This window comes from Neomonachus schauinslandi, chromosome 15 (genome assembly GCF_002201575.2).
Source record: "Neomonachus schauinslandi chromosome 15, ASM220157v2, whole genome shotgun sequence".
NCBI lineage: Eukaryota > Metazoa > Chordata > Mammalia > Carnivora > Phocidae > Neomonachus > Neomonachus schauinslandi.
This window is the reverse complement of record NC_058417.1, coordinates 34,264,778-34,289,533: the sequence shown is the minus strand read 5'-3', so window position 1 is coordinate 34,289,533 and position 24,756 is coordinate 34,264,778. Positions and strand designations below refer to the sequence as shown.

The window sequence follows — 24,756 nt, the reverse complement described above, 5'->3', positions numbered from 1 at the left end:
TTATTTGAGAGAGAGAGAATGAGAGAGAGCACACGAGAGGGGGGAGGGTCAGAGGGAGAAGCAGACTCCCCGCCAAGCAGGGAGCCCGATGCGGGACTCGATCCAGGGACTCCAGGATCATGACCTGAGCCGAAGGCAGTCGCTCAACCAACTGAGCCACCCAGGCGCCCATGCTTAATCTTCTGACTCAAAGAATGGAAGCTTTCAGAAAACACAAGATTTTAAAAGACCACAATTAATTCTAAGTACTCTGTGGCTTCTTAACTCTTTACAAAAAAAGGAAAGTTTGGGACCACCAACCTCAAAAATTGTATTATTCAATACTGGATTATGAAGTAGCAGAGTATACAAACTGCATTAAAAAGTACTTCATTCTAGTTAAACACAAAGGAGCAGCATGAAGGAATTTTGGGGGGTGTAAACTGATTCTGGTAGTGATTATACAACTCCATGCTTTTGTCAAAGGTTAAAAAATACATCATAAAGAGTGATTTTTACTGTATATAAATTTGAATATAAATTTAAACACTTAAAAATTCTTCTTTCTAACATTTTTTGCATCTCTACACTTTAATTTTGCCAGGGACTCAGTTTTGTAAAAGGAACTTTTTCATTCATAATGTTAACTAAAGTTAAAGTGTAAATTTAAAAATGGGGTGTTCCTGGGCGCCTGGGTGGCTCAGTTGGTTAAGCGACTGCCTTCGGCTCAGGTCATGATCCTGGAGTCCCTGGATCGAGTCCCGCATCAGGCTCCCTGCTCGGCAGGGTACCTGCTTCTCCCTCTGACCCTCCCCCCTCTCATGTGCTCTCTCTCCCTCATTCTCTCTTTCTCAAATAAATAAATAAAATCTTAAAAAAAAAAAATGGGGTGTTCCTTAAGAACTCATCTTTAGCCCTCCTTGAGAAATACAAACTCATTCAACTGCTTCTAATACTTAACTTACACTTTAATGGTGGGGGTCTGTGTCTATCTCAGACAGTTTTTATTTATAACAAACTTGCAATCTCTCTTACTAGATAGACTGTGAGCTCCATACAGAAAGAACTTATGTTTCCTTCAAAAAATACTTCAAACTTTCGAGGACATAATGGTAATCAATAAATTTAACACAAATTAATGCAAGGAATCCCACTCCATATTCACAAAAATTGACCAAAAGAACCTTTTGAGGACACTGTAGTCTGTATTATAATTACACCAAAAGCTACATAATAGATACATAAATTTCTTCAAGACCAGCATCTATTCCAAAGGCATGGGTTTTTAATACTATACGGCTTTCAATCTCTGTAAGATCTTAAGTTATAAGAAAGGTATGCCACAGCTAACTGACGTAAAGTCAGAACCATGTAATTATTGTTCAAAGAGACTTGAGAGATCACCTAGAGCTGGAGTCGATACATTCTTTCTGTAAAGGGTCAGACGGTAAATTTTAAGTCTTTGTAAAGCCATATGATCTCTGTTATAGACTACTTAACTCTGCTGTTGTGTGCAAAAGCAACGACAGACAGTAAGTAAACAAATGAGAGTAGCTGTGTTCCAATAAAGCTTTATTCATACACATAGATGAGCTGGATCTGGACCCATGAGCCACAGTTTGCTCAATCTCTGAACTCGAATCCGGCTCCTTCATTTTATACACAAAGAAACTAAGGCCAGGAGAGGTTAAGCTATTTGGCAAAGGACACCAGATAAATAATGGAAAAAGCCAAATGCAGTATTCTTTTCAAACCAGGTGTTCTTCAACAACACAAACTCTAAAATGGTTACATTTCTCATAGAGCTAAAACAGAATATTCCGTGAAATCTCAGGAAAAAACAAGTGTTATATTTTCTTATTTAATTAAGGTCAACAGAATTTTAAAAAATCTATCTAAAGCCAAGAACTAACTACCTATCAATCTATACATCTACACATCCCCCCCTCCCCCACACACCCATATATATACACAGTGCTCCTTATGTGTAATACTGTTCTTGGCACGTGTTCAATAAAATGTGCTGTATGAATTTCAAAATACAAATTAAAGTGCAATTCAATTTGAGGGATATCCATATACAAAGATGCTTTGATTTAAAACTTTCATGATCTCAAAGAATATATTCCTATTAATTACCTGAAAGTGTAATAACTGTGTGCTACTGATCAGTTAGGGACATTTTAAAGGAATTTTCAATTAAATCATTTAAAAAAAATCTATTTTTAAAACAGTATGATACTTCTTCAGATAAGCTATCATACCTAGTAAATCTGCTCCTTCATCCACATCTCCAATTAGGCCTGAGCCAGCTGAAGACAGTTCTTCAAAGAGAGATTCTGTATTACGATCAAAAGCTTTGTTCTCTATGCCTTTGGTGGGAGTGCTATGCAACAGAAACAACACAACCAAATCAACAAATATTACAGACTTTTTCAACAGTGTAAAGTGAATACAATAGGCAAATGATTGTCCACCTGTAATTTACATTTAACACAAAATGTAGTTTTAAAAGGTATCTAAAAGGCTTCCTATGAATTTTCCATTAAACTCCACAGAAAGAACTGTTGAAGAAAATACAGAATGTTTATTTTTTGGTCATATCCCAGTAAACACAAACAATAAATGAAAGCTAACAGAGCACTACTCTGCCTTGTATCAGGCACTGTATAAGCACTTTACCTAGACTACCTTACTGAATCTTCACACCTACTCTACAAAGGAGGTGCTATTATCCCAATTTCACAGAATAGGAAACTAAAGAGATTAAGGAATTTGCCAAGATCATCCAGCAAATGAGAGAAAGAGGCAGGATTCAAACCCAGTCAGTCAGGCTTCAGAATCCACGTCATAAAACCGTGTTTTATGTTGCGTGGATATAAACTGGCATGGACGTTTTATTTTTCTTTTAAGGGCAATTATATTATCTGTTAAAATTCAGAACACAAATACCCTCTGATCCAAGAATTCAATGCGAAAAAAAATCCTACAAAAATCCTGTCATAAGAACGAAATTACGAATGTAAAAAGATGGTCAGAGCAGCATTCTTACAGTAGCTAAAAGCTGAAATGACCTAACTGATCATTAATAGGTCGGAGAGAAGTTATGGATACACATTAAGAAGTTAAAGATTTCTGGGGCACCTGGGTGGCTCAGTCATTAAGCGTCTGCCTTTGGCTCAGGTCATAATCCCAGGGTCCTGGGATCGAGCCCCACATCAGGCTCCCTGCTCCACGGGAAGCCTGCTTCTCCCTCTCCTGCTCCCCCTGCTTGTTCTCCCTCTCTCTCTGTGTCTCTCTCTGTCAAATAAATGAATAAAATCTTAAAAAAAGAAAATAAGTTAAAGATTTTTAACTTCATAGTTAAAAACTAAAGAAATCCATTATATAAAGGTGTTTTTTAAAAAGCAAGGGGATGCCTGGGGGGCTCAGTGGGTTAAGCGTCTGCCTTCAGCTCGGGTCATGGTCCCAGGGTCCTGGGATCAAGTCCCACGTCGGACTCCTTGCTCAGCAGGGAGCCTGCTTCTCCCTCTGCTCGCCTCGCCCCCTGCTTGTGCATTCATTCTCTCTCTCTCTCACAAATAAATAAAATCTTTAAAAAAATAAATAAGTAATAAATAAAAAGCAAGTACAGAACAGTGTATTTAAGGCCTTTATAGCATGGGATATACAAAGAAATGGGGAAATGTGTATGTTTGTGCTCTAATGTTATAGTAATAGAAAAAAGTTGGGGTTCCTGGGTGGCGCAGTTAGTTAAGTGTCTGACTCTTGGTTTCGACTCAGGTCATCTCAAGATCATAGGATGGAGCCCCATGCTGGGCTCTGTGCTCAGCATGGAGTCTGCTTAGGATTCTCTCTCCCTCTACCCCTGCACCCCCGCTTTAAAATAAATAAATAAATCTTTAAAAAAAAAAAAAACCCGTCTGCACAGAATTTCCAGTTAAACTTGGTGGACTAAACATAGTCATTTACCACTCAATAGGACATAGGGACTAGAAAAAGAAACTGCAGCAGATGAAATGTGAACAAAATTTTGTAAGACAAAAAACAGGCAAAGAGCTGAAACTGACTTGACAGACCAGAAAAAGCTGAAACCTAACCACTAGGGTTTAGAGAGGAACTCAGTATGCTACCAGAACCTCTGAAAGGCCCAGGCATTGAAGGAACCAGCAATCTACAGAAAGATGTGTGCAAGGAAGAACATAAAACAGAAGGCTGGGGGCACCTGGATGGCTCAGCTGGTTAAGTGATTGCCTTCGGCTCAGGTCATGATCCTGGAGTACCAGGATGGAGTCCTGCATAGGGCTCCCTGCTCCGCAGGGAGTCTGCTTCTCCCTCTGACCCTCCCCCCTCTCATATGCTCTCTCTCTCATTCTCTCTCTCAAATAAAATAAATAAAATCTTTAAAAACAAACAAACAAACCAAAAAAACCCCAGAAGGCTGGGATGAAAGACATGCCAAGAAGCAGTATGAGTGAGATCCAATCCTCCAGAACAGAGACCTCCCTCCCCACAGCATTGCTCCCTAAACAATGGAAGCCATGTTTACATGTTAAAAGCAGGAAACCAGAGAATCAGCAACAATTACTTAAGTACCAGCAAAAGCAAAATAGCCACGGAGCACCAGACCTTTAAAGAAGGCCTTTATTATAAAATAAAGAGTCCAAAAACAAATGGACTAAAACAGAGGCACTCAGAGCAAAAGGAAACAACACAAGCAACAGAAAAAAACCATAAAACAACAACAACTGATTTTTTTTCAGACTAAACATTGCATCCATAAAAGAATAGCAGAATGTTATAAAAAGTAACCTTAAAAACTTTTAGAGAAAAAAAAAATCAATGAGGGTTGAAAAATAAAGTTGAAGAAATCATCCTAAAATTAGGACAAAAAATAGAAGGGGGTTGGTAGAATGATGAGGTTAGTCCAGGATGTTCAATATCTACCTAACAGATATTCCAGAAAGAGAGGAAGAGACAACAGTAAAGAGAAACAACAAACTTTCTCACAGGAGATACAGGGGCGCCTGGGTGGCTCAGTCATTAAGCGTCTGCCTTCAGCTCGGGTCATGATCCCAGAGTCCTGGGATCAAGCCCCGCATCGGGCTCCCCACTCCGCGGGAAGCCTGCTTCTCCCTCTCTTACTCCCCCTGCTTGTGTTCCCTCTCTCGCTGTGTCTCTCTCTGTCAAATAAATAAAATCTTTAAAAAAACAAAAGCAAAAAACAACTGGGAGATACAAATTTCCAGATGAAAGAACTTACCACATACAAGATACAAAAGAAGACCCCTATATCAAGCATACGATCAATTAATTTTTTTTTATTTATTTATTTTTTAAAGATTTTTTATTTATTTATCTGAGAGAGAGAATGGGAGACAGAGAGCATGAGAGGGAGGAGGGTCAGAGGGAGAAGCAGACTCCCTGCCGAGCAGGGAGCCCGATGCGGGACTCGATCCCGGGACTCCAGGATCATGACCTGAGCCGAAGGCAGTCGCTTAACCAACTGAGCCACCCAGGCGCCCCAATCAATTAATTTTTAAAGGGAAGGGGGCACATGAGGGATAAAGTGAAGATCCTAAAAGCTTCCACAGAAAATAAACAAAAAAGCAAGAACCCAAATGACAATTCTCCAAACTCAACATGATAATGAAGTAATGTCTTCACAATTCTGAAGGAACCTTCTGATGATTTTCCAACCTAGAATTCAGTCAGCCAAACTATCAATCATGTCTTCAAATGACATGTGTCATATTCAAGTTCTCCAAAAATTTACTTTCCATGCAGCCTTTGCCCAGAAAGCTAGTGAGAATATGTTCTGTCAAGGGGCACCTGGGTGGCTCAGTCGGTTGTGTGTCCAACTCCTGATTTTGGCTCAGGTCATGATCTCCAGGTTGTGAGATCAAGCCACATTATCAGGCTCTATGCTGGGCATAGAGTCTGCTTGAGATTCTCTCTCCCCCTCTCTCTCTGCCCCTCCCCCCACTTGCCTGCACTTGCTCGCACGCGCTCTCTCTCAAATAAATCTTAAAAGGAAAAAAGAAGAATGTGTTCTGTCAAAACAAAGGCATAAATCAAGAAGCAAAGGGTGCCTGAGTGGCGCAGTGTTAAGCTTCTGATCTTGGTTTTGGCTCAGGTCATGATTTCACGGTCATGAGATCAAGCCCCACATTGGGCTCTTGCTCAGCACGGAGTCTGAGATTCCCCTTCCCTCTCTCTCTGTCTCTCCCACTTGTGCTCTCTCTCTCTCTAAAATAAAGAAATAAATCTTAAAAAAAGAAGCACTAGCAGCAAGATGACCAGGGATCCAGGAAACAGAGGATACAACAGAGGACAGAAGTGACAAGAATTCCCGACGTGATAGTGAGGGCAAATGCCAGGACCAGAGCCCACAACAACCTAGGCTGGAGAATGCAAAATAGAGTGTTTACATTTATGATTTGCAAGGTATCTGTCCATGAACTAGCAATAGGTATGTAGAAACCTAAGCAAACAAAACAAAACAAAAATCCACCAGGTTTTACTAATTCCAGAAAAACAACGTTGCAAAAGACAGGAAATAAAATCACAGCATACTCTGTGGCTAAGCTGTGATCAGTATTTATATAGTCATAAGATTTAAACAATGACTGTTAACGTAACAAGAACTGAGAATTACACTGAGATGACGAAAGGAAGGAAGGTGGTTTAAGGAGCTGTATCCTTGTCATCCTCCACTATAAAGTCAACAGCTAGTATCACAGCATTTCTAAAACCAGGGTTCCTCATTTGATCCACAGAATACAGAAAATGATTTGAGTGACTATTTTCTCAATTCTAGATGCACAGGAGTGTAGCTAATTCATTATACACAAAGGATGCCTTGGGGCATTAGGACTTCATTTTCTCACAGAATCCCAACAAGGAAAAGAAGCATAAGGATGGGATTTAGATACCTCAAGAAAAATAGCAAACGAGAACTCAGATGTGGCGGCTGCCACCACCACCACATCCACAGTCACGCCACAGCACAAGTCTCTGTGGACGTGACTCGTGAAGGCCGCTCTAACGCAGTCAGTCAGGCGCTCAACAAGCAGGCAGGAGCCGAGTTTGACACTGACCTGCCCAGCAAGGTTTGCGTCAACTCCGAGTACATCGTGGACACTCTGCTGGAGACCCTGGGGAACACAGCGAAGGCTGTTTCCTACCTCAGCCCCAGGGAGCCAGGGCCTGGACCCCTGGGCCCAAGACGGACCAAAGGGGGCAGTACACTGATCCTCTCCTGCCTTCCAGACAGACCTGGGGCCTGGCAGTCCTGATCAGCGATGGGAGTTCCTGCAGAGACCCTTATATAGCCTGCTGGCCCTCCCCAGCTTTCCTACAATAAAGTTGAGCCACTTTTGTTGAGGAAAAAAAAAAAAAAGAATGAGGAAGCGAGAGATACTGCCTCTTGAGAGTGGGAATGAGGGGTGGGTAAGGGCAAGGGACTACTACTGCCCTTCATATTTTGTATTATTACCATTTGACCATAATATTACACATGCATTAGTCTAATAAAATTTTTTTTTAATTTTTAAAGAGGTTCAGAATGACAAACTGAAACTGCTAATAAGTAGCTGCATCTCCTTACTTAGGCTTAGGAGAGGACAAATAAAAAGCAAATTTCACTTTTTACACTCTGCATTACTTTTTTTTTTTTTTTAAGAGAGAATGCATGTGCAAGTGTTGGGACAGGGGGAGAGGGAGAGAGAGAATCCCAAGCAGGCTCCACGCCCAGCATGGAGACGAGCCCAGGGCTCGATCTCAGGACCCTGAGATCATGAAGTCAAAAGTCAGACACTTAACTGACGGCGCCACCCAGGTGCCCCTGCATTGTTTACATTTTTAAATAAACAATAAAAAAAAATATTTTCACAGGACATGGCCTTTGAAATCAGAGAGTCCTAGATTAAATGCCAGCTCCACGTGCTAACTAGGTCATCCTGGACAAGTTACTACACATTTCTGAGCTTCCTTATCTATAAAATGGGGATGAAGATGCTGACTTCATGAAGTTATAATTAAAATTATATTAAATGATGATGATAATACTACCTAACATTTATTAAATTGGGCCCTTTGCCAATGATTTAACATACACTGAATCATTTACTCATAATCATCTAAGGTATTAACATAATTCCTTTTTATGGAGAAAATATACTTCAGATTCAAATCCAAGGCAGTATTTGAACCCACATAGTCTTACTCTAGGTTCATGCTTTTAACCACGACTGTAGTGATCAATAAATAGAGTGTATTTTTATGGTCATTATTATTAAAGGATAAATGTTATGGAAGAAATTAAAAGAAAGGCAGTAGCTCCTTTATGAAATTCCTGAACATCCACATGCTTTAGATTACCTTGATTAAGATGATACATAACAATTCTCTTTCCACCACTAAACAGCCTCCCCATGTAAAATGAGACTAATCTCTTCCAATAATGGGATCATTACAGTTTGGGGGTTTTTTTGAGTAGGCTCCACACCCAATATGGGGCTTGAGCTTACCACCCTGAGATCAAGAGTCGTCTGGTCTACTGACTGAGCCAGCCAGGCATCCTGAAATTGCTACAGTTTTGAAGTGAGTATATATGTTTCTTCCTGATCTGAGGGAAGGAACAAAGTTTGCTCAAATTGTTACTCCCCCTATTCTTGTTTCTGTTTCCTCAAATTGCAGAAAGTATTGGTTACACCTTTGCTGCCTTTTCCCCCTATCCTTCCATATGCTCCTAATCCCTGATGGTGAAAAGGCAGCATTTCACAAAACATTTCAACCATATACTATGTCTAGTTTCAAAAATGGAAACTAGAATATAATACTAACACTTCTTCAGCAAAACACTTGAATGACCTTTTTCCTGGCAAGAGACCAGAGAATAATAGTATGCTTCTGGGACAGGGGAAAGGAAGGATAAAATGTCTTCATTTGACATTGACAGTACCTTGAGCCTTTATATCCACTCAGATCTTTGTCCATATCCAACTCAGGAGTGGATTCAATGATTGCTTGAACTTCTGACTTCTCTTCATTTTCAGCAGAGCCTTAGGAAAAGGACAAGATGACATAAATAATGCATATATCACATACTGCCCCTAATATGAAAATCCTGTTGCTTCAATAGTTGTAAATACATCATTTGATCATAAAAAATTTTAAGAAGTGAATTCTAGGAAACACAGGGTTAGACAATGTATCAATCAACAGTGAATATCAGAAATTGATAAATAACCAAAGTTTTTATTTGTATTTCTTGAGACACAGTCTGTTGTATCCCAGGGCAGAACTCCCTGTTTGTTTGTTTTTTATAAATTAAGAGGTTGGGGCGCCTGGGTGGCTCAGTTGTTAAGCGTCTGCCTTCGGCTCAGGTCGTGATCCCGGGGTCCTGGGATCGAGCCCCGCATCGGGCTCTCTGCTCGGCGGGAAGCCTGCTTCTCCCTCTCCCACTCCCCCTGCTTGTGTTCCCTCTCTCGCTATCTCTTTGTCAAATAAATAAAAATCTTTAAAAAAAAAAAATTAAGGGGTGAAATACAGAGAAATTAAAGATGAAGACTATTCTCCTGCCTTTCAGGCTCTCCAATACTACAGCTCCCCAAATCTGTCTCCCCAAAACTTTATTTGATCATCACCCCCCCTTTTTTTTTTTTTAAGATTTTATTTATTTATTTGAGAGAGAGAATGAGATAGAGAGAGAGCATGAGAGCGAGCGGGGAGGGTCAGAGAGAGCAGCAGACTCCCCGCTGAGCAGGGAGCCCGACGTGGGACTCGATCCCGGGACTCCAGGATCATGACCTGAGCCGAAGGCAGTCGCTTAACCAACTGAGCCACCCAGGCGCCCTGATCATCACCCCTTTTAAGCTTACTTATAATTATGATTTTATAAATCTAAAGCAGTAACACCCCTAAGATGTATCTATTCTTTTCTTTTCTTTTAAGATTTTATTTATTTATTTGACAGAGAGAGACATAGCAAGAGAGGGAACACAAGCAGGGTGAGTGGGAGAGGGAGAAGCAGGCCTCCCGCGGAGCAGGGAGCCCGATGTGGGGCTCGATCCCAGGACCCTGGGATCATGACCTGAGCCGAAGGCAAACGCTTAACGACTGAGCCACCCAGGCGCCCCAAGATGTATCTTTTCAAACCCACATGATCTTTACCAGAAAGTAAAGAACTAGGGCCACTTACCTGTTGATACATTTCTAGTTTCTTGGGCTACCTGTACTTCAATATGCTTGCTTATCTCTGATTTATTTGGTGTATCTGCAACCTTCACAAATCCTTCATTATCTTCCTTTAAGGGAGTATCAGTAGGAAGTGTGGCCACATCTGACGCAGCTGTTGATGCTGGAGTAGTAGCTTTAGATCCTCCTTGGCTAACATCAGAAAGTTCATCCTACAAATAAAAAGAATTATTGCGGGGGGTGCGCTTGGTTGGCTTAGTTGGTTAAGTGTCCAACTCTTGATCTCAGCTCAGGTCTTGATCTCAGGGTTGTGAGTTCAAGCCCTATGTTGGGCTCTACCCTGGGCATAGAGCTTACTTTAAAAAAGAAAAAAAGGAATTATGGGAAAATCTTTAAATGATTAATTTATTTTAAGCAATTTTCTTAAACGGGTAAAGAAAAAAAACATGCAGAGAGAAAATTCTATTAAAAAACAGTAATAGAGGGGCGCCTGGGTGGCTCAGTCATTAAGTGTCTGCCTTCGGCTCAGGTCATGATCCCAGGGTCCTGGAATCGAGCCCCACATCGCGCTCCCTGCTCTGCGGGAAGCCTGCTTCTCCCTCTTCTCCCCGCTCGTGCTCTCTCTTGCTATCTCTGTCTCTCTCTCTCTCTCTCAAATAAATAAAATCTTAAAAAAAAACAGTAATAGAGGCACCTGGGTGGCTCAATTAGTTTAGCAACTGCCTTTAGCTCCGGTCATGATCTCAGGGTCTTTGGATAGAGCCCCATGTTGGGCTCCCTGCTCAGCGGGGAATCTGCTTCTCCCTATCCCTCTGCCCCCCACTCATGCCCACGCTCACTCTCTTTCTCTCAAATAAATACAATCTTAAAAAACAAAAACAAACAAAAAATACAGCAGTGGAATAACAAGATTCTGAATCTCAGGAGAGATTCAGAGTATTGTACACAGTATGCTTAAAACTTCCTGCATCCAGATCATCTAAAATACTGTTAAGAGGGCAGATTCTAAGTCCAACTCCAAGCTTCAGGCAGTGAGATCAAGTAATACGCATTTTAAAAAGCAACCCAGGTGATTTATATACTCATTAAGAATTGATAATTACTATTCTAGGGTCCACAAATAGTCTTCATGAAGGACATGTCCAGATTTAATTTTATGCAAAAATTTGTGTGACATGTACTTTTCTGGGGAAAAAGAAATCTACAACTTTTATCAGGTTTTCAAAGGGGTTTGTGGCCAGCAAATAACTAAAATCAGTTGTCCAAAAGTTGAAACCCTATGCAGCACACCTGAAACTAATGTAACATTGTGTGTCCATTATACTTCAACTAAAAAAAAACGGAGGGGGAGGGGATTTAAAAAAAAAATAACCCCCCAAAAAAAGAAAAAAAAAGAGAGGGGCACCTGGTGGGCTCAGTTGGTGGAGCATGTGACCCGATCTCAGGGTCATAAGTTCAAGCCCCATGTTTGGCATGGAGCCTACTTAAAAAGAAAAACAAACATAGTTAGTTGTTCAATGGCTACCAATAATGAGGTAGTTCTTTTAGAGCGAAGTACCCAGGTCTTCAAAAAAAAAAAAAAAGAACCTAGGGCAACTGGGTGGCTCAGTAGGTTAAGTGTCCAACTCTTGGTTTTGGCTCAGGTCATGATCTCACGTTTGTAAGATCAAGCTATGTGCTGAGCTCTGTGCTAAAAGCTGAGTCTGGGATTCTCTCTCCCGCTCCCTCTGCTCCTCCTCTCCCTAAAATAAAGTCTTAAAAAAAAAAAAAGAGAGAGAACCTGACAAAAAGTTTACCAGTAGTAGGAGGAAGAAGAAGAAGAATTAGGGTAAACTAGTGAGTTTATCATTCACTAAGTGTTTGACCTTGGGTAAGTTATTCTTTCTATATCTATTTTTCATTTGTAAAATAGAGATAATGGTACCTAATTAATAGATTACAAATTATTCTACATAAAGACTTAGCCAAGTGTTCACACATACTAAGTGTTTAAAATGTTAGCAATTGGGGCGCCTGGGTGGCTCAGGTGGTTAAGTGTCAGCCTTCAGCTCAGGTCATGATCCCAGGGTCCTGGGATTGAACCTCGAGTACGGCTCCCTGCTCAGTGGGGATCCTGCTTCTCCCTCTCCCTCTGCTACTCCCCCTGCTTATGATCTCTCACTCTCTGTCAGATAAATAAAATCTTTAAAAAATTAAAAAATAAAACCAAAAATAATAATTTGAGGTCCTTTTCTCTTTCTTTCTTTCTTTTTCTTTAAAGTAAGCCCTATGCCAAACGTAAGGCTTGAACTCATGACCCTGAGATCAAGTTACATGCTCCACTGACTGAGCCACCAGGTGTCCCTTGAGGTCAATCTTGTACTTGTCATTTGTCTCTCAAAAGTAGAGAAATGTTTCCCTCTTCCTCCTTATCACCCCACCCCCAATGTCTAGTTACTTCTACCTTAAAAAAAAGAATTAGTGGGGCCCCTGGGTGGCTCAGTCAGTTAAGTGGCCACCTTTGGCTCAGGTCATGATACTGGAGTCCCGGGATCAAGACCCACACCAGGCTCCCTGCTCAGCGGTGATTCTGCTTCTGCCTCTCCCTTTGCCCCTCCCCCTGCTCCTTCTCTCTCAAATAAATAAATAAATAAATAAAATCTTTTTAAAAATTACTTAGTAATTAAAAAAGAGTTCATAACATAAACAGTTTGGCAAAAGCCCTCCTCCCCAAATTCTTTTGTGGATCTGGGAGTACCAAATAAAGCAACCAAGAGAGCTGAACCTAAACCATGAAAAGGACTGTGCCATCTTAGGGATTCTCAAGGTTTGGAGCTACAAGGAGTGGTAAATTAGGATCTGCTTAGAAGAAAATTTTAAATTTGTCATGGGCTATCCAAGTAACATGAGATTTATTTATCTGTAACTTACCTTTTATAGTTTTACCACATAAAAATAATTTACACTCTCTAAAATAGCTCACTGTGTGGGCTGTACTTCTGGATCTCAGGGAGAGCTGGGGAGAGAAAAGCTCTGAAATTTAGGGGACCATTTTCAAAAGAGGCATTTCTCGTTGGTCTCCCAGGCAGTGGTGACATAAAGCTCCAAGATTAGTAGGAAAACACAGACATGAGAAAAGTCTCTGCTGCAATGCTTGGTGGGAGGCACAGAATGTTTATATTGCATCTCCTATGGAAGAAATTCTGTAATTCTGTCACTAACAATGCCTCCAACTAAGATAGAATGAAGAAAGACAAGCCTAAATATTGATCTGTTAAAAGATAAAGTACTCCCCTCACTCATGCTCTCTCTCAAATAATCTTTTAAAAATGTTTAAATAAAAATAAATTAAAAATAAAATAATAGGTGTCATTCAAAAATGTTACACAAACAAGCAAGGAGCACAAAAAGATGCTCAACATTACTAATCATCAGAGAAATACAAATAAAAACTACAGTATCACCTCGAACCCCTTAGGATGGCTACTATCAAAAACAAACAAAATAACAAGTGTTGGTAAGATGTGGAGAAATTTGAACCCTTGTATACTGTTGGGAGGATTATAAAATGTTGCAACTGCCTTGGAAGACAGAATGGCATTTCCTCAGAAAACTAAAAAAACTACCATATGATCCAGCAATACCCCTTCTTGGTATATATCCAAAAGAACTGAAAGCAGAATCTTGAAGAGACATTTGCTCCACCCATGTTCATAGCAGTATTATTCACAATAGCCTAAAGGTAGAAGTGAACCAAATGTCCATGAAGGGATGAATGAATATATCAAATGTGGTCTATATATAAAATGGATTATTATTCAGTCTTAAAAAGAAAGTCTGGGGGCGCCTGGGTGGCTCAGTCGTTAAGCATCTGCCTTCGGCTCAGGTCATGGTCCCAGGGTCCTGGGATCGAGCCCCACATCGGGCTCCCTGCTCAGCAGGGAGCTGCTGCTTCTCCCTCTCCCTCTGCCTGCCTGCCTGTCTGCCTACTTGTGATCTCTCTCTCTGTCAAAAAAAAAAAAAAAAATGATGATGAAGATGGTAAATTTTAGGGGCGCCTGGGTGACTCAGTTAAGGGTCTGCCTTCAGCTCAGGTCATGATCTCAGGGTCCTGGGACTGAGCCCTGAGTCGGGTTCCCTGCTTAGCGGGAAGCCTGCTTCTCCCTCTCCTTCTGCCCCTCCCCCTGCTCATGCTCTCTCTCTCTCTCTCTCAAATAAGTAAAAAAAGAAAAGATGGTAAATTTTATTCTGTATGTACTTACTACACACAAAAAAGAAAATAGGTGCCATTACTTTTAGCTTCACTTGAGATACTATGGTAAAAGCTACCTGGTCTTTGTGCCATTTTCTTACTGTCTCTGGATATCAGGCTAAAAGTCTATAAGCCTTTACAAAATATTTTCAGTTGTTCCATTCATCAAATGCCTCCCTTATGTGCTCAGTCCTACACACAATATTTATGTCATGTGTTAGTCAGCATTGCCCTGTAATTATTTATGTTCTGAGAGACTAAGTTTACAACTATAAAAGAAATTATCTAAGGACAACTTAGAAATGAGGGGTGCCTGGGTGGCTCAGTCGGTTCAGTATCCGACTCTTGGTTTCAGCTCAGGTCATAATCTCTGGGGTTGTGAGATCGAGTCCCACGTCAGGCTCCTCACTCAGCATGGGGTCGGCTTGCCATTCTCTCTCCTCCTCCCTTTGCTCCTCCTCTCGCTCCTGCATGAGCATGCTCTCTCTCAATCAATCAATCAAAATCTTGAAAGACCGAAAGAAAAAAAGAAAGGTTCCAGTGTAGAGTTTTCCTAAGTAGCCTGCCTGCCTTCATCTGAAATAGGCTAAATAAAGGGGTAAGCAACTCTGTTACATATGTCTGTCTTTTTCATTCAAAGATTTTAAGCCTAATGAAAGACAAAATTACAAAAATTAGCCCCATGGATCCCCACTATAACATTTATCACCTTATATTTTAATTTTTATGTTTACATTTCTTTCTCCACAAGTTAAAGTTAAACGTCTAAAGCACTGGTTCTTAAGCTCTTTTGATTTACAACTCTATGGCCTAACAGAATCACAAAATTCTGTGTGTACATGTATTTTCTGGAAAGTTTCGTAACTTTGATTCCTAAAGGAGTCTGTGAGCCAAAGAAACACCGAGAACCCTAATTCTAGACACAATTATATGAAATAAATCTAGATGTTAATTATACTGTGGGTTTAAGAAAATTCTGATTATTAAAGGAGAGGTATGAACGTCCTAACCCTGAGGATATTTCTGAAGAAAGGGGACACTGAAGGGCTTCCATGGACCTGGGTGGGTAGGAGACCTGACCTACAGTGAGTAGGAAAAAGCCTTGTCTTTATATCCCTAACGCCCAGGGTATCAAGCCTGACATAAAGAAGGCTCACAACAGATGTTTGCTGAATAAAGCTGAATGGTGCCCTGATTGAAGCTGAAGAAATCTGTTCAACCATGGAGGCAGCCTACGGTATAACGACACACAGGGCTGTCTCCAGGATACATACAAGTTATGTACATTTTGTCCTGAGGAAGGTATTTGTGCAAATTTGTGCAAGGGTATTTGTGTGTTTCTTACCTAGAGCTGGATAGATGGCAACAGGCTGAATTTTCATAGGATTTACTTATATTTTCTCTCCTTTATTTTATTTTAAAAGATTTTATTTATTTATTTGACAGAGAGAGCGCGCGCGCATGTGCACAAGCAGGGGGAGTGGGAGGCAGAGGGAGAGGGAGAAGCAGACTCCCCAGTGAGTAGAGAGCCTGACGTGGGGCTCGATCCCAGGACCCTGGGATCATGACTAACTGACTGAGCCCCTTCCAGGCACCCCTCTCTCCTTTACTTTAAAATGCTGTCTTGGGCGCCTGGGTGGCACTTTACAGAAACCAGACTGCCTCTCAAGGTTTGTTTATATGATCTTTTATTCTGGGTTATCATCATCTTTAACCCTTCTCAACTACTCAGTTTATCAAAAGCTGGGGGGGAAAGTGGGTGGCTCTCTCTCTATATAAAACTGGAAAGATTGTGAACACACTTTTTTTTTCACGAAAAACAGAAAGCAAGCAGCAGGAAAATACTTAGAGCATATAGCATTTATCTTACAAAGATATTATGAGTGTGTATTATCTATGTGCATATGAAAAAGAAAAAGGTCTGAAGGATAGATACACCAACTACTCACAATGCCTGGGGGAAAGTAGTGGAATTTAGGGTTGGTGAAACTATTTTTGGTCTAGATTCTTTAATACTATTTAAAATTGGGAAACTGCACTAACATTTAAAACATTATTTTTTTTTTTAAAGATTTTATTTATTTGCCAGAGAGAGAGAGAACGAGAGAGCACAGCAGAGGGAGCGGCAGAGGGAGAAGCAGGCTCCCCGCGGAGCAGGGAGCCCGATGCGGGACTCGATCCCAGGACCCTGGGATCATGACCTGAGCCAAAGGCAGATGCTTAACGACTGAGCTACCCAGGCGTCCCAACATTTAAAACATTGTTAATCCTGTTTTATAAAATATTTGGACTCTGAGAGCACTGTAATATCATTTCTAGTATCTGGCATAGTGGGCACTTAATAAATATTTTTGAATGCAAAAAGCAAGGTAATTTGTTTTCAACAGGTATTTATTAAAGTTATTTTTCCTATTTTAAAAGCTTGTTTAAATATTAAATATCAGTAAGAACATAATAAATACTTATGTCCCAGTTACTTCCAAAGAAGCCACCTTTGAAATACAAGCTTTAAAAACCATTATTTTCCAATAGTATTATTTAGATTTTTACCAATTTCCATTCTCGACGTACATTAGCATCTTGGTCAACACACAACCCAGTAAATATGTCAAAAAGAAAAAAAATCTCACTTTAAACACCCACTAAGAAAGAACTAATTCCATTCCCCCTTCTCTAAGAAACAGTTTAAAGGGGGAGAAAGTATGTATCTTACAATTTTGTCAATTATACCTCAACAAAGATGAAGGAATGAATGAATAAATAAATAGGGAGACAATACTAAGGATTAAAAGAAGTACATTTTCAACTGTTTTTCTCTTCAAACCCCAACCATCAGCTGTGGATGGTTCCTGAACTTATCAAACGAGGATATATGTGAGGAAAAAAGTTTACAAATAAAAATTGAAGTCATAGGGGCACCTGGGTGGCTCAGACAGTTAAGCGTCTGCCTTTGGCTCGGGTCATGATCCCGGAGTCCTGGGATCGAGTCCCGCATCGGGCTCCTTGCTCAGCAGGAGGTCTGCTTCTCCCTCTGCCTATCACTTCCCCTGCTTGTGCTCTCTCTCTCTCTCTCACAAATAAATTAAAAAAACCTTTAAAAAAAAAACTGAAGTCATAGAAGACAATCCTTATCCTTTTACACAAGCGAAATCATGAAATATTACAACATACAATCCATTTTTCTTAAAATTCTAGTTTTATTTTATCCTATTCTAAACACTAATACAAAAATCCAAAAGGAGGTAATAGATAATATAAATGAATGGAAAACCACAACATAAGCATCAAAGAAAGAGCCTAGAAGCCATCACATTTCAAGCAACAAGCACATTTAGTGCCTAGATCTTGGTTCCTAAATACGAGAACCAGGGCTCCTGGGAGCAGCAGTGGACTGTAGGGCTGGGACACCGAAAATACTCAGAGCCGGGTGCCTAGGTGGCTCAGATGGTTGGGCATCTGCCTTCAGCTCAGGTCATGATCCCAGGGTCCTGGGGTTGAGTCCCGCATCGGGCTCCCTGCTCCCTGGGGGCCTGCTTCTCCCTCTGCCTCTCTCTGTCTCTCAAGAAAAAATAAACAAAATCTTAAAAAAAAAAGAAAAAGAAAGAAAATACTCAGAGCCTGCAGCATCTTATGGCGGTGCCGGGGAGGAAGTACTCAAAAGAGTATGGGGCATGTTGAAAAGATACAGAAGTCTACCTGAAAAAGCTCATGATTCCAAAGCTGGAATTTGAGATGGAAAATTTGAGCAATAAAATAAAATGGCAGCATTGGATAACCTACAGAATAAAATAAATGTCCATGACTTCAAACAAAGAAGGAAGGAAGGAAGGAAGGAAGGAAGGAAAGGCTCACCCTTACAGAAGAATTCCAGTTAACGTAGAATGGATGAAGAAAATAGAAAATAACCATTGGAACACCACAGTAGTAACGTAACATCCAGTGACGAATACTAAAATAAGTGGATAAAAGTTTGAAGAGAAACACGGTATTTGCACAATGTCAAAGTATATCCACCAAGATAACTTACTTTTTTTTAAAGATTTATTTATATTAGAGAGAGAGTGTGCGCACATGCATGCACAACAGCAGGGGGGATGGGGGGGACAGAGGGAGAGGGAGAGAGAGAATCAGAGACTCTCAAGTAGACTCCCTGCTGAGCACAGAGCCCGATGTGAGGCTCAAACTCACAACCCTGTGATCACAACCTGAGCCAAAACCAAGAGTCAGAGGCTTAACCAACTGCGTCATCCAGGCACCCCACCCCCAAGATCCTTATTAATTATAAGGGGAAAAACAGTAACTACAGTGGAGAAATCCAGCACACACCAGCTAAACCAAGCCGTCAAGGTCAATAATCACCACTAAGGCATATTGCTTCTGCAGTATTCTTGCCAAAAAAATATATAATCTCAATCTAATCATGAGAAATCATTAGAGAAGCTCAATCTGTGAGACATTTTACAATATAATTAACCAATGCTCCTCATGCCCCAAGGTCAAGACTGAGGAACTGTCACATGTTGGAAGAGACTGAAGACATAACTCAGTGCAATGTGGAGTCCTGGACTGGATCCTGGAACAGAAGACAGTAGTAGAAAAACTTGCGAAATCCAAATATAAGTCTATAGTTTAGCTAATAATATTGTACCAATGTCAACTGTCTTAGTTTTAATAATTCTATATACTATGGTTACTTAACACTTGTTGATGATGAGTGATGGATAGGCACTCTGCACTGTTTTTGCAATTTTTCTTAAATTCTAAAATATTTCAAAATAAAAAGTTAAAAAAATTGAGAGCTTTAACTGTTTAGAAATGTTTAATTACACACACACTTTATAATAGGAATCTAATACAAAAGATACAGGAATAAGGTTCAACTGCTATAGAAATCCAAGTTTGGAAAAATGAAAGAAATAGGAACTAAATTGTTAGCCACAAATGGAGGAGGATGGAAAATTCTTCTAAACAAGAATGCTGGCTCTGTTTAGCCTTTCCTGTTCTGTATGCTAAGCACATCCTCTGAAGAATGTAGCACACATTGACCACTGGCTTTACATACCAAACCCTGCTAACAAGAGCTTCTCACAGCAGTTCTACTCAAGTATTTCAAGTCATATGGTTTTAACAGCACTCTTAAAATTTTGACAAGTAGGTACCCATCCAATTGCTTTTTATTTCAAATTGTTTTTCTCAGTTCTAAAAGTCCCATTCTACTAACAGTCACCAACCCAGGAAACCCTTCAACAACAAAAAAATATTTTGAGGGAGTATATATCCAATATGCAGCCACTCACACATACATCTTGAGGCATGTGCTGATAGATAAACATATACAGGTGTATATACATACATATGTGTATATGTGAAACTACATGGAATCTGTGAAATCACTGGCTAATTGATACCAACCAAGGTCTGGAAAACAGCATGAAAATTCTATGTACAGGATTCTTTAAATGATACCTAAACACTTCATTCTCTCTTTTTCCATATTTGGGTATAAGGAAGGGATATCTGAACTCTAAAAGTGTAAAGCAATAAAGAATTTGAACAACATTGCTGAGTGAGAGGACAAATGGCTTTTGGCAGGCAATTTGGCAGTATCTATCAAAATCTTAAATACATGCTTTGATCCAGCAACCCCACTTATGGGAATCATAAATACAAGTATAAAATTATGTATAATTTACTACAGCATTGTTTATAATAGCAAAGGACTAGGAAAAACTGAGGTGTCCCATCAACAAAGTAGATTTTAATCACAGCTGGGATATGTGATCCCTCCCTCCCTGCCCTTCCTCTACGATTCTGATATATCAATGATCTTCCTTCACTCCCGTTTTCAATTTCTCTTTCTACTGTACTCTTCTAAGCACACAACAACCCAGTGTCTCCCATCCTAAGAGTACCTTTCCCACCACTCTGCTGACTTGTTACCCTTTTCCCTCCTCCCATTACAACCACCTGTCTTGAGTCCTGTTCTTGATTTTCCTTTCATGAGTCACGTTCACTCCTGTTATTGGTCCTGCAACTCAAACTGTGCAAACCCATACCTACAAATTGACAAATTCAACCCTCATCCTTCTTGACTTATCCATACTAGCTGACCCTGCTAACAACCGCTTCCATTCTCAAGTTCTCTTGTCCTTTGAACATCTGAGGCCACGGTCTTTTATTTTACAGTCTCTCTTCTGCCACTTATAGCCAATGTTCTTCTTTCCCTGGACATCTTCTGCTTCTCCATTCTAGGTTGCCCCCCATTCCCACTCTATGTGGATGCTGCCCTCCTCACCTGCTCAGGCTCCCACACCCTATGCCTGGAGTGCCTTTCCTTGGGGAGGCCCTCACCACCCTGATTAAGATCTGACACCCCAAAACCAGACTGCCCCTTTGCATGGATGTCCTTCACACTGCTGGGGCCCTGACTCTCTACACCAGGCTATCCCTAGATGTATATACTCCTAACCTTGCTCAGGTTATATATATGGGGCAGGTATGCCCCATCCCCACCCCACTTCACGCTGTGGACGCTTAACCTTGCTTTGCTCTAGTGACCAGCTTTAGGACTGAATTGTGCAAAAAGGAAAGATGAAGGGCAGATAATGCAATACTTCAACATGTAAATAATTACAGCTTTACAGTAAGCCTTAATATCTAGTAGGCAAGTTTCTGTTATTGTTCTTCAGGACTGTCTCAGGTTATTCTTGGCCTTTTCTTCTCCAATTCCTTCTTTCTTTGTGGCTTATTTGTGAATATAATTCAGTTGGATGAACAATCCTACCTTAACGTTTTTTGCTCATTCCCAGCTTTAGCACTTTTATAATACATTTTTGACAGAACAGCTTGGGTGATTCAACACAAATTGCTTTTTACCTATTTCCTTTTTTTTTTTTTTTTAAAGAAAGCGTTTTGTTTTTGTTTTTTTTTAAAGATTTTATTTATTTATTTGACAGAGAGAGACACAGCGAGAGAGGGAACACAAGCAGGGGGAGTGTGAGAGGGAGAAGCAGGCTTCCCGCCAAGCAGAGAGCCTGATGAGGGGCTCGATCCCAGAACCCTGGGATCATGACCTGAGCCGAAAGCAGATGCTTAACGACTGAGCCACCCAGATGCCCCCCACCCTTTTTTTTTTTTTAATATTTTACTTATTTGACAGAGAGAGGCATAGCGAGAGAGGGAACACAAGCAGGGGGAGTGGGAGAGGGAGAAGCAGGCTTCCCGCCAAGCAGGGAGCCCGATGTGGGGCTTGATCCCAGGACCTTGGGATCATGACCTGAGCCGAAGGCTGACGCTCAGCGACTGAGCCACCCAGGTGTCCCGCTTTTTACCTATTTCACTAGAAGCACCCACAGTAAGAAATCTCTGTTAATGATGCAATATAAACTCCTCTGCTTTCTACTGATCTCTAAACTAGATCTGAGGGCCATTAATGGGGTGTCAGATGAGGCTTCGTGTAAGCTGTGGCATTTTGATTGGCCATCAAAGAAGGTTATTCCTATTAGGGGTAACCTAAGCAGGACATAAATATATATGTGGGGAAACTTTAAAAGAAAGCAATTGGATTCAGCAACGCAGCGTTCAGGAAAGGTGTCAGGGTCGGAGATTCAAATTTGTGACCAATGTATGGAGGGCATTTACAGACATGGAACTTGACCTAGACAGATTATGTAGGGAGGAGGGATGAGCTTTAAGGTCTGGGGAACTACAACTGAAGAGGTCCAGGAGCCGCAAGGGGATGGGGTGTCCTGGGAGCAAAACGAAGAAAGCATTTCAAGAAGCAGAAAGTATTCAAATGTGTCAAATGCTGCTATAAGGTAGGGTGGGAATGAGTATTTCCCATTATATTTAGAGGGTAACCCTGACAAAAGGCATGTCAGCACAGTAGTTAAGACTAAAAGTCTCAAAGGAGAGGGGTGAAAACAACCATTCCTCAAACATTCCAGTCTGTCCCCGCCACAGGGCCTTTACAGAAGCTATTTGATCATCTCTAGACCTTTCCATGCATCTGTACATCCTCTTGTCAGGGTACAAATCACCTCCTCCAAGAAGCCTTCCTTTGCCACCCTGAAGTAAGCCTTCCACCCTACTCTTTAGCCCCTTATCTTGCTTTTTTGAAACAGTGTATCTCTCTCTCACTCACTCACTCTCTCTCTCTCTCACACACACACACACACACAGCAGTATGTCACGATACTTGAAATCTATTACTTATTTGTTTACTTGTTTGTTGATCTCCCCCACAAGAATATGATACAGGGAGGAATAATATGTACAAACACTTCTTTTTAAAGACAACTTGTACATTTTTCTAGATGTATCATTCCTAGAAGATTTTCCAGTACCTGAAGATACAATACTTTATTGGCTACAACTCTTCTCACAGTGAGAAATTTGCAATACAGCAACAAAGAAGGTCCATAACGTTACAATCATTGGCAAATCCCCTTTACTGCCACTCTTCTGCCACGAAGCTTCCTGTAGCTCTGCTTCCTTGTTTATAACCCCATCAAATGGTTTTCTCACAGAAAATTCTCACTTTAACCTTACTTCACAGAAAACTGTCCTAGTAAAATTAATATTTATAATTCTCACCTTCAATTTTTTCATAACAAAGGCAAAAGTGTGCCCTAAATACAGGTAGGTCATCCCCAAAGTTCTCAGAGAAATCAAAGTTGTAGAAAACTTTAAATCAGAGCCCACTTCCTGTCACACACGGACACCAAGACCAGTGGGTACAAGAGACACGGTCCATAAGTGAACTCCTAAACCCAACTCCTAGCCTTTCACAAAGTTAGAGAAAGACGTCTGATTTATGATTTATAACAAGGGCCTGGGTAATAATAAAGTATGTCCTAATTATTAGACATACTTTACAAATCAGATTTTTGCTGTTTTGTAATGTACCACTCCACTCCACTCCTAGAAATCTGTACTTGTTGAGCCTTTATCTCATTTAGTGGCTCCATGTCCAGAGTATAGAAACAGGATTTTATTCTAGAAACTCTCTGGGAAATACTTGCCTTCGTCTCTCTAAGGAGGGTACAAAAAAACCCTCTCTGGCTTAAGTCCACATTAATAATCTGTTAATCAGTTTATAACTTTCAGTAAAGTTCTGTCACAGCATGTTACTGGATTAAACAACAAGAGAATTATAATAATCTTCTCTTTAAGGTTCCTTTTTGGAATATAATTAAAATATAGTTACCATATGGTATACATTTTTGATGTACTAAAAGTATCCCTCCTACTTAATTTTGTTTTGGGAAAGAGACACAGTAAGTAGGCAAATTGAAGGATGGCTGTTTTGGAAGACCTAGTAAACCTACAGGCAGGTTTTTTAAAAAAAAAAAAAGCCAGTGTGGCAGTAGGAGTAAAGAATTAGAGAGTTTCCTACTGGCACCACTGTGGACTGATACTGAGCAGCCACAGGATTAGCTTCTAATAAACTGAGCAACAGGAAAAGAGAAGGGGAAAAGGTGAGGTCAGTTTTACTGTTAAAAATACTTTTCAGGGCGCCTGGGTGGCTCAGTTGGTTAAGCGACTGCCTTCAGCTCAGGTCATGATCCTGGAGTCCTGGGATCGAGTCCCACATCGGGCTCCCTGCTCAGCAGGGAAGCCCGCTTCTCCTTCTCCCACTCCCCCTACTTGTGTTCCCTCTCTCGCTGTGTCTGTCTCTGTCAAATAAATAAATAAAATCTTTAAAAAAAAAAAAAAACTTTTCAGTGGGATTGAAAAGCTATCAAAAATATTTATTGACTGCTTACTGTTTTGAGCACATTAAAAAGGTCAACGAAATGATTATAAATGCGTGTACCTACCAGGGCTGACAGATCATTTATACTATCCCAAAAAGCCTTCCTAATACCTGAAACAAATAATTCACTCAACAAACACGTTCTGAGTGGCCACTATGTGCTAGGCACTTTTCTAAGTGCTAGGGATACAGCATAAATAAACCACATGGACTTTATGTTCTGAATGGAGAGAAAGAGACAAAGTAATTAAGTAAATGACTTAGTATTTTAAAAGTATAAGAGCTATCTTTAAGCACTTAGACCATAATAAGTACTTTGGAAAAAAAGAAAGCAAGAAAAGGAGATAAAGGGATGCCTGGGTGGCTCAGTCAGTTAAGTGGCTGCCTTTGGCTCAGGTCATGATCCCAGGGTGCCGGGATCGAGTCCCGCATCGGGCTCCTTGCTCGGCGGGGAGCCTGCTTCTCCCTCTGCCTGCCTCTCCCCCTGCTTGTGTTCTGTCTCTCTGACAAATAAATAAATAAAATCTTTAAAAAAAAAAGAAAAGAAAAGGAGATAAGATGTAATTTATTTGTATTCATTATAGGTGGC

At 40.5% G+C, this 24,756-nt stretch overlaps 1 protein-coding gene across 5 annotated transcripts in view; it reads right to left on the bottom strand.

The window, feature by feature from the left end:
• The window catches only part of SPAG9 (sperm associated antigen 9), a 134,870-nt gene that overhangs the window by 42,816 nt on the left and 67,298 nt on the right, over positions 1–24,756 (bottom strand). For all 5 annotated transcript variants that reach the window (XM_044921693.1, XM_021704324.2, XM_021704325.2 and 2 more), the window contains 3 exons: positions 10,184–10,391; positions 8,945–9,044; positions 2,244–2,365 (listed from right to left, as the gene is read on the bottom strand). In XM_044921693.1, coding sequence (XP_044777628.1) covers positions 2,244–2,365; positions 8,945–9,044; positions 10,184–10,391 — 430 coding nt within the window. The remainder of the gene's footprint in view (positions 1–2,243; positions 2,366–8,944; positions 9,045–10,183; positions 10,392–24,756) is intronic.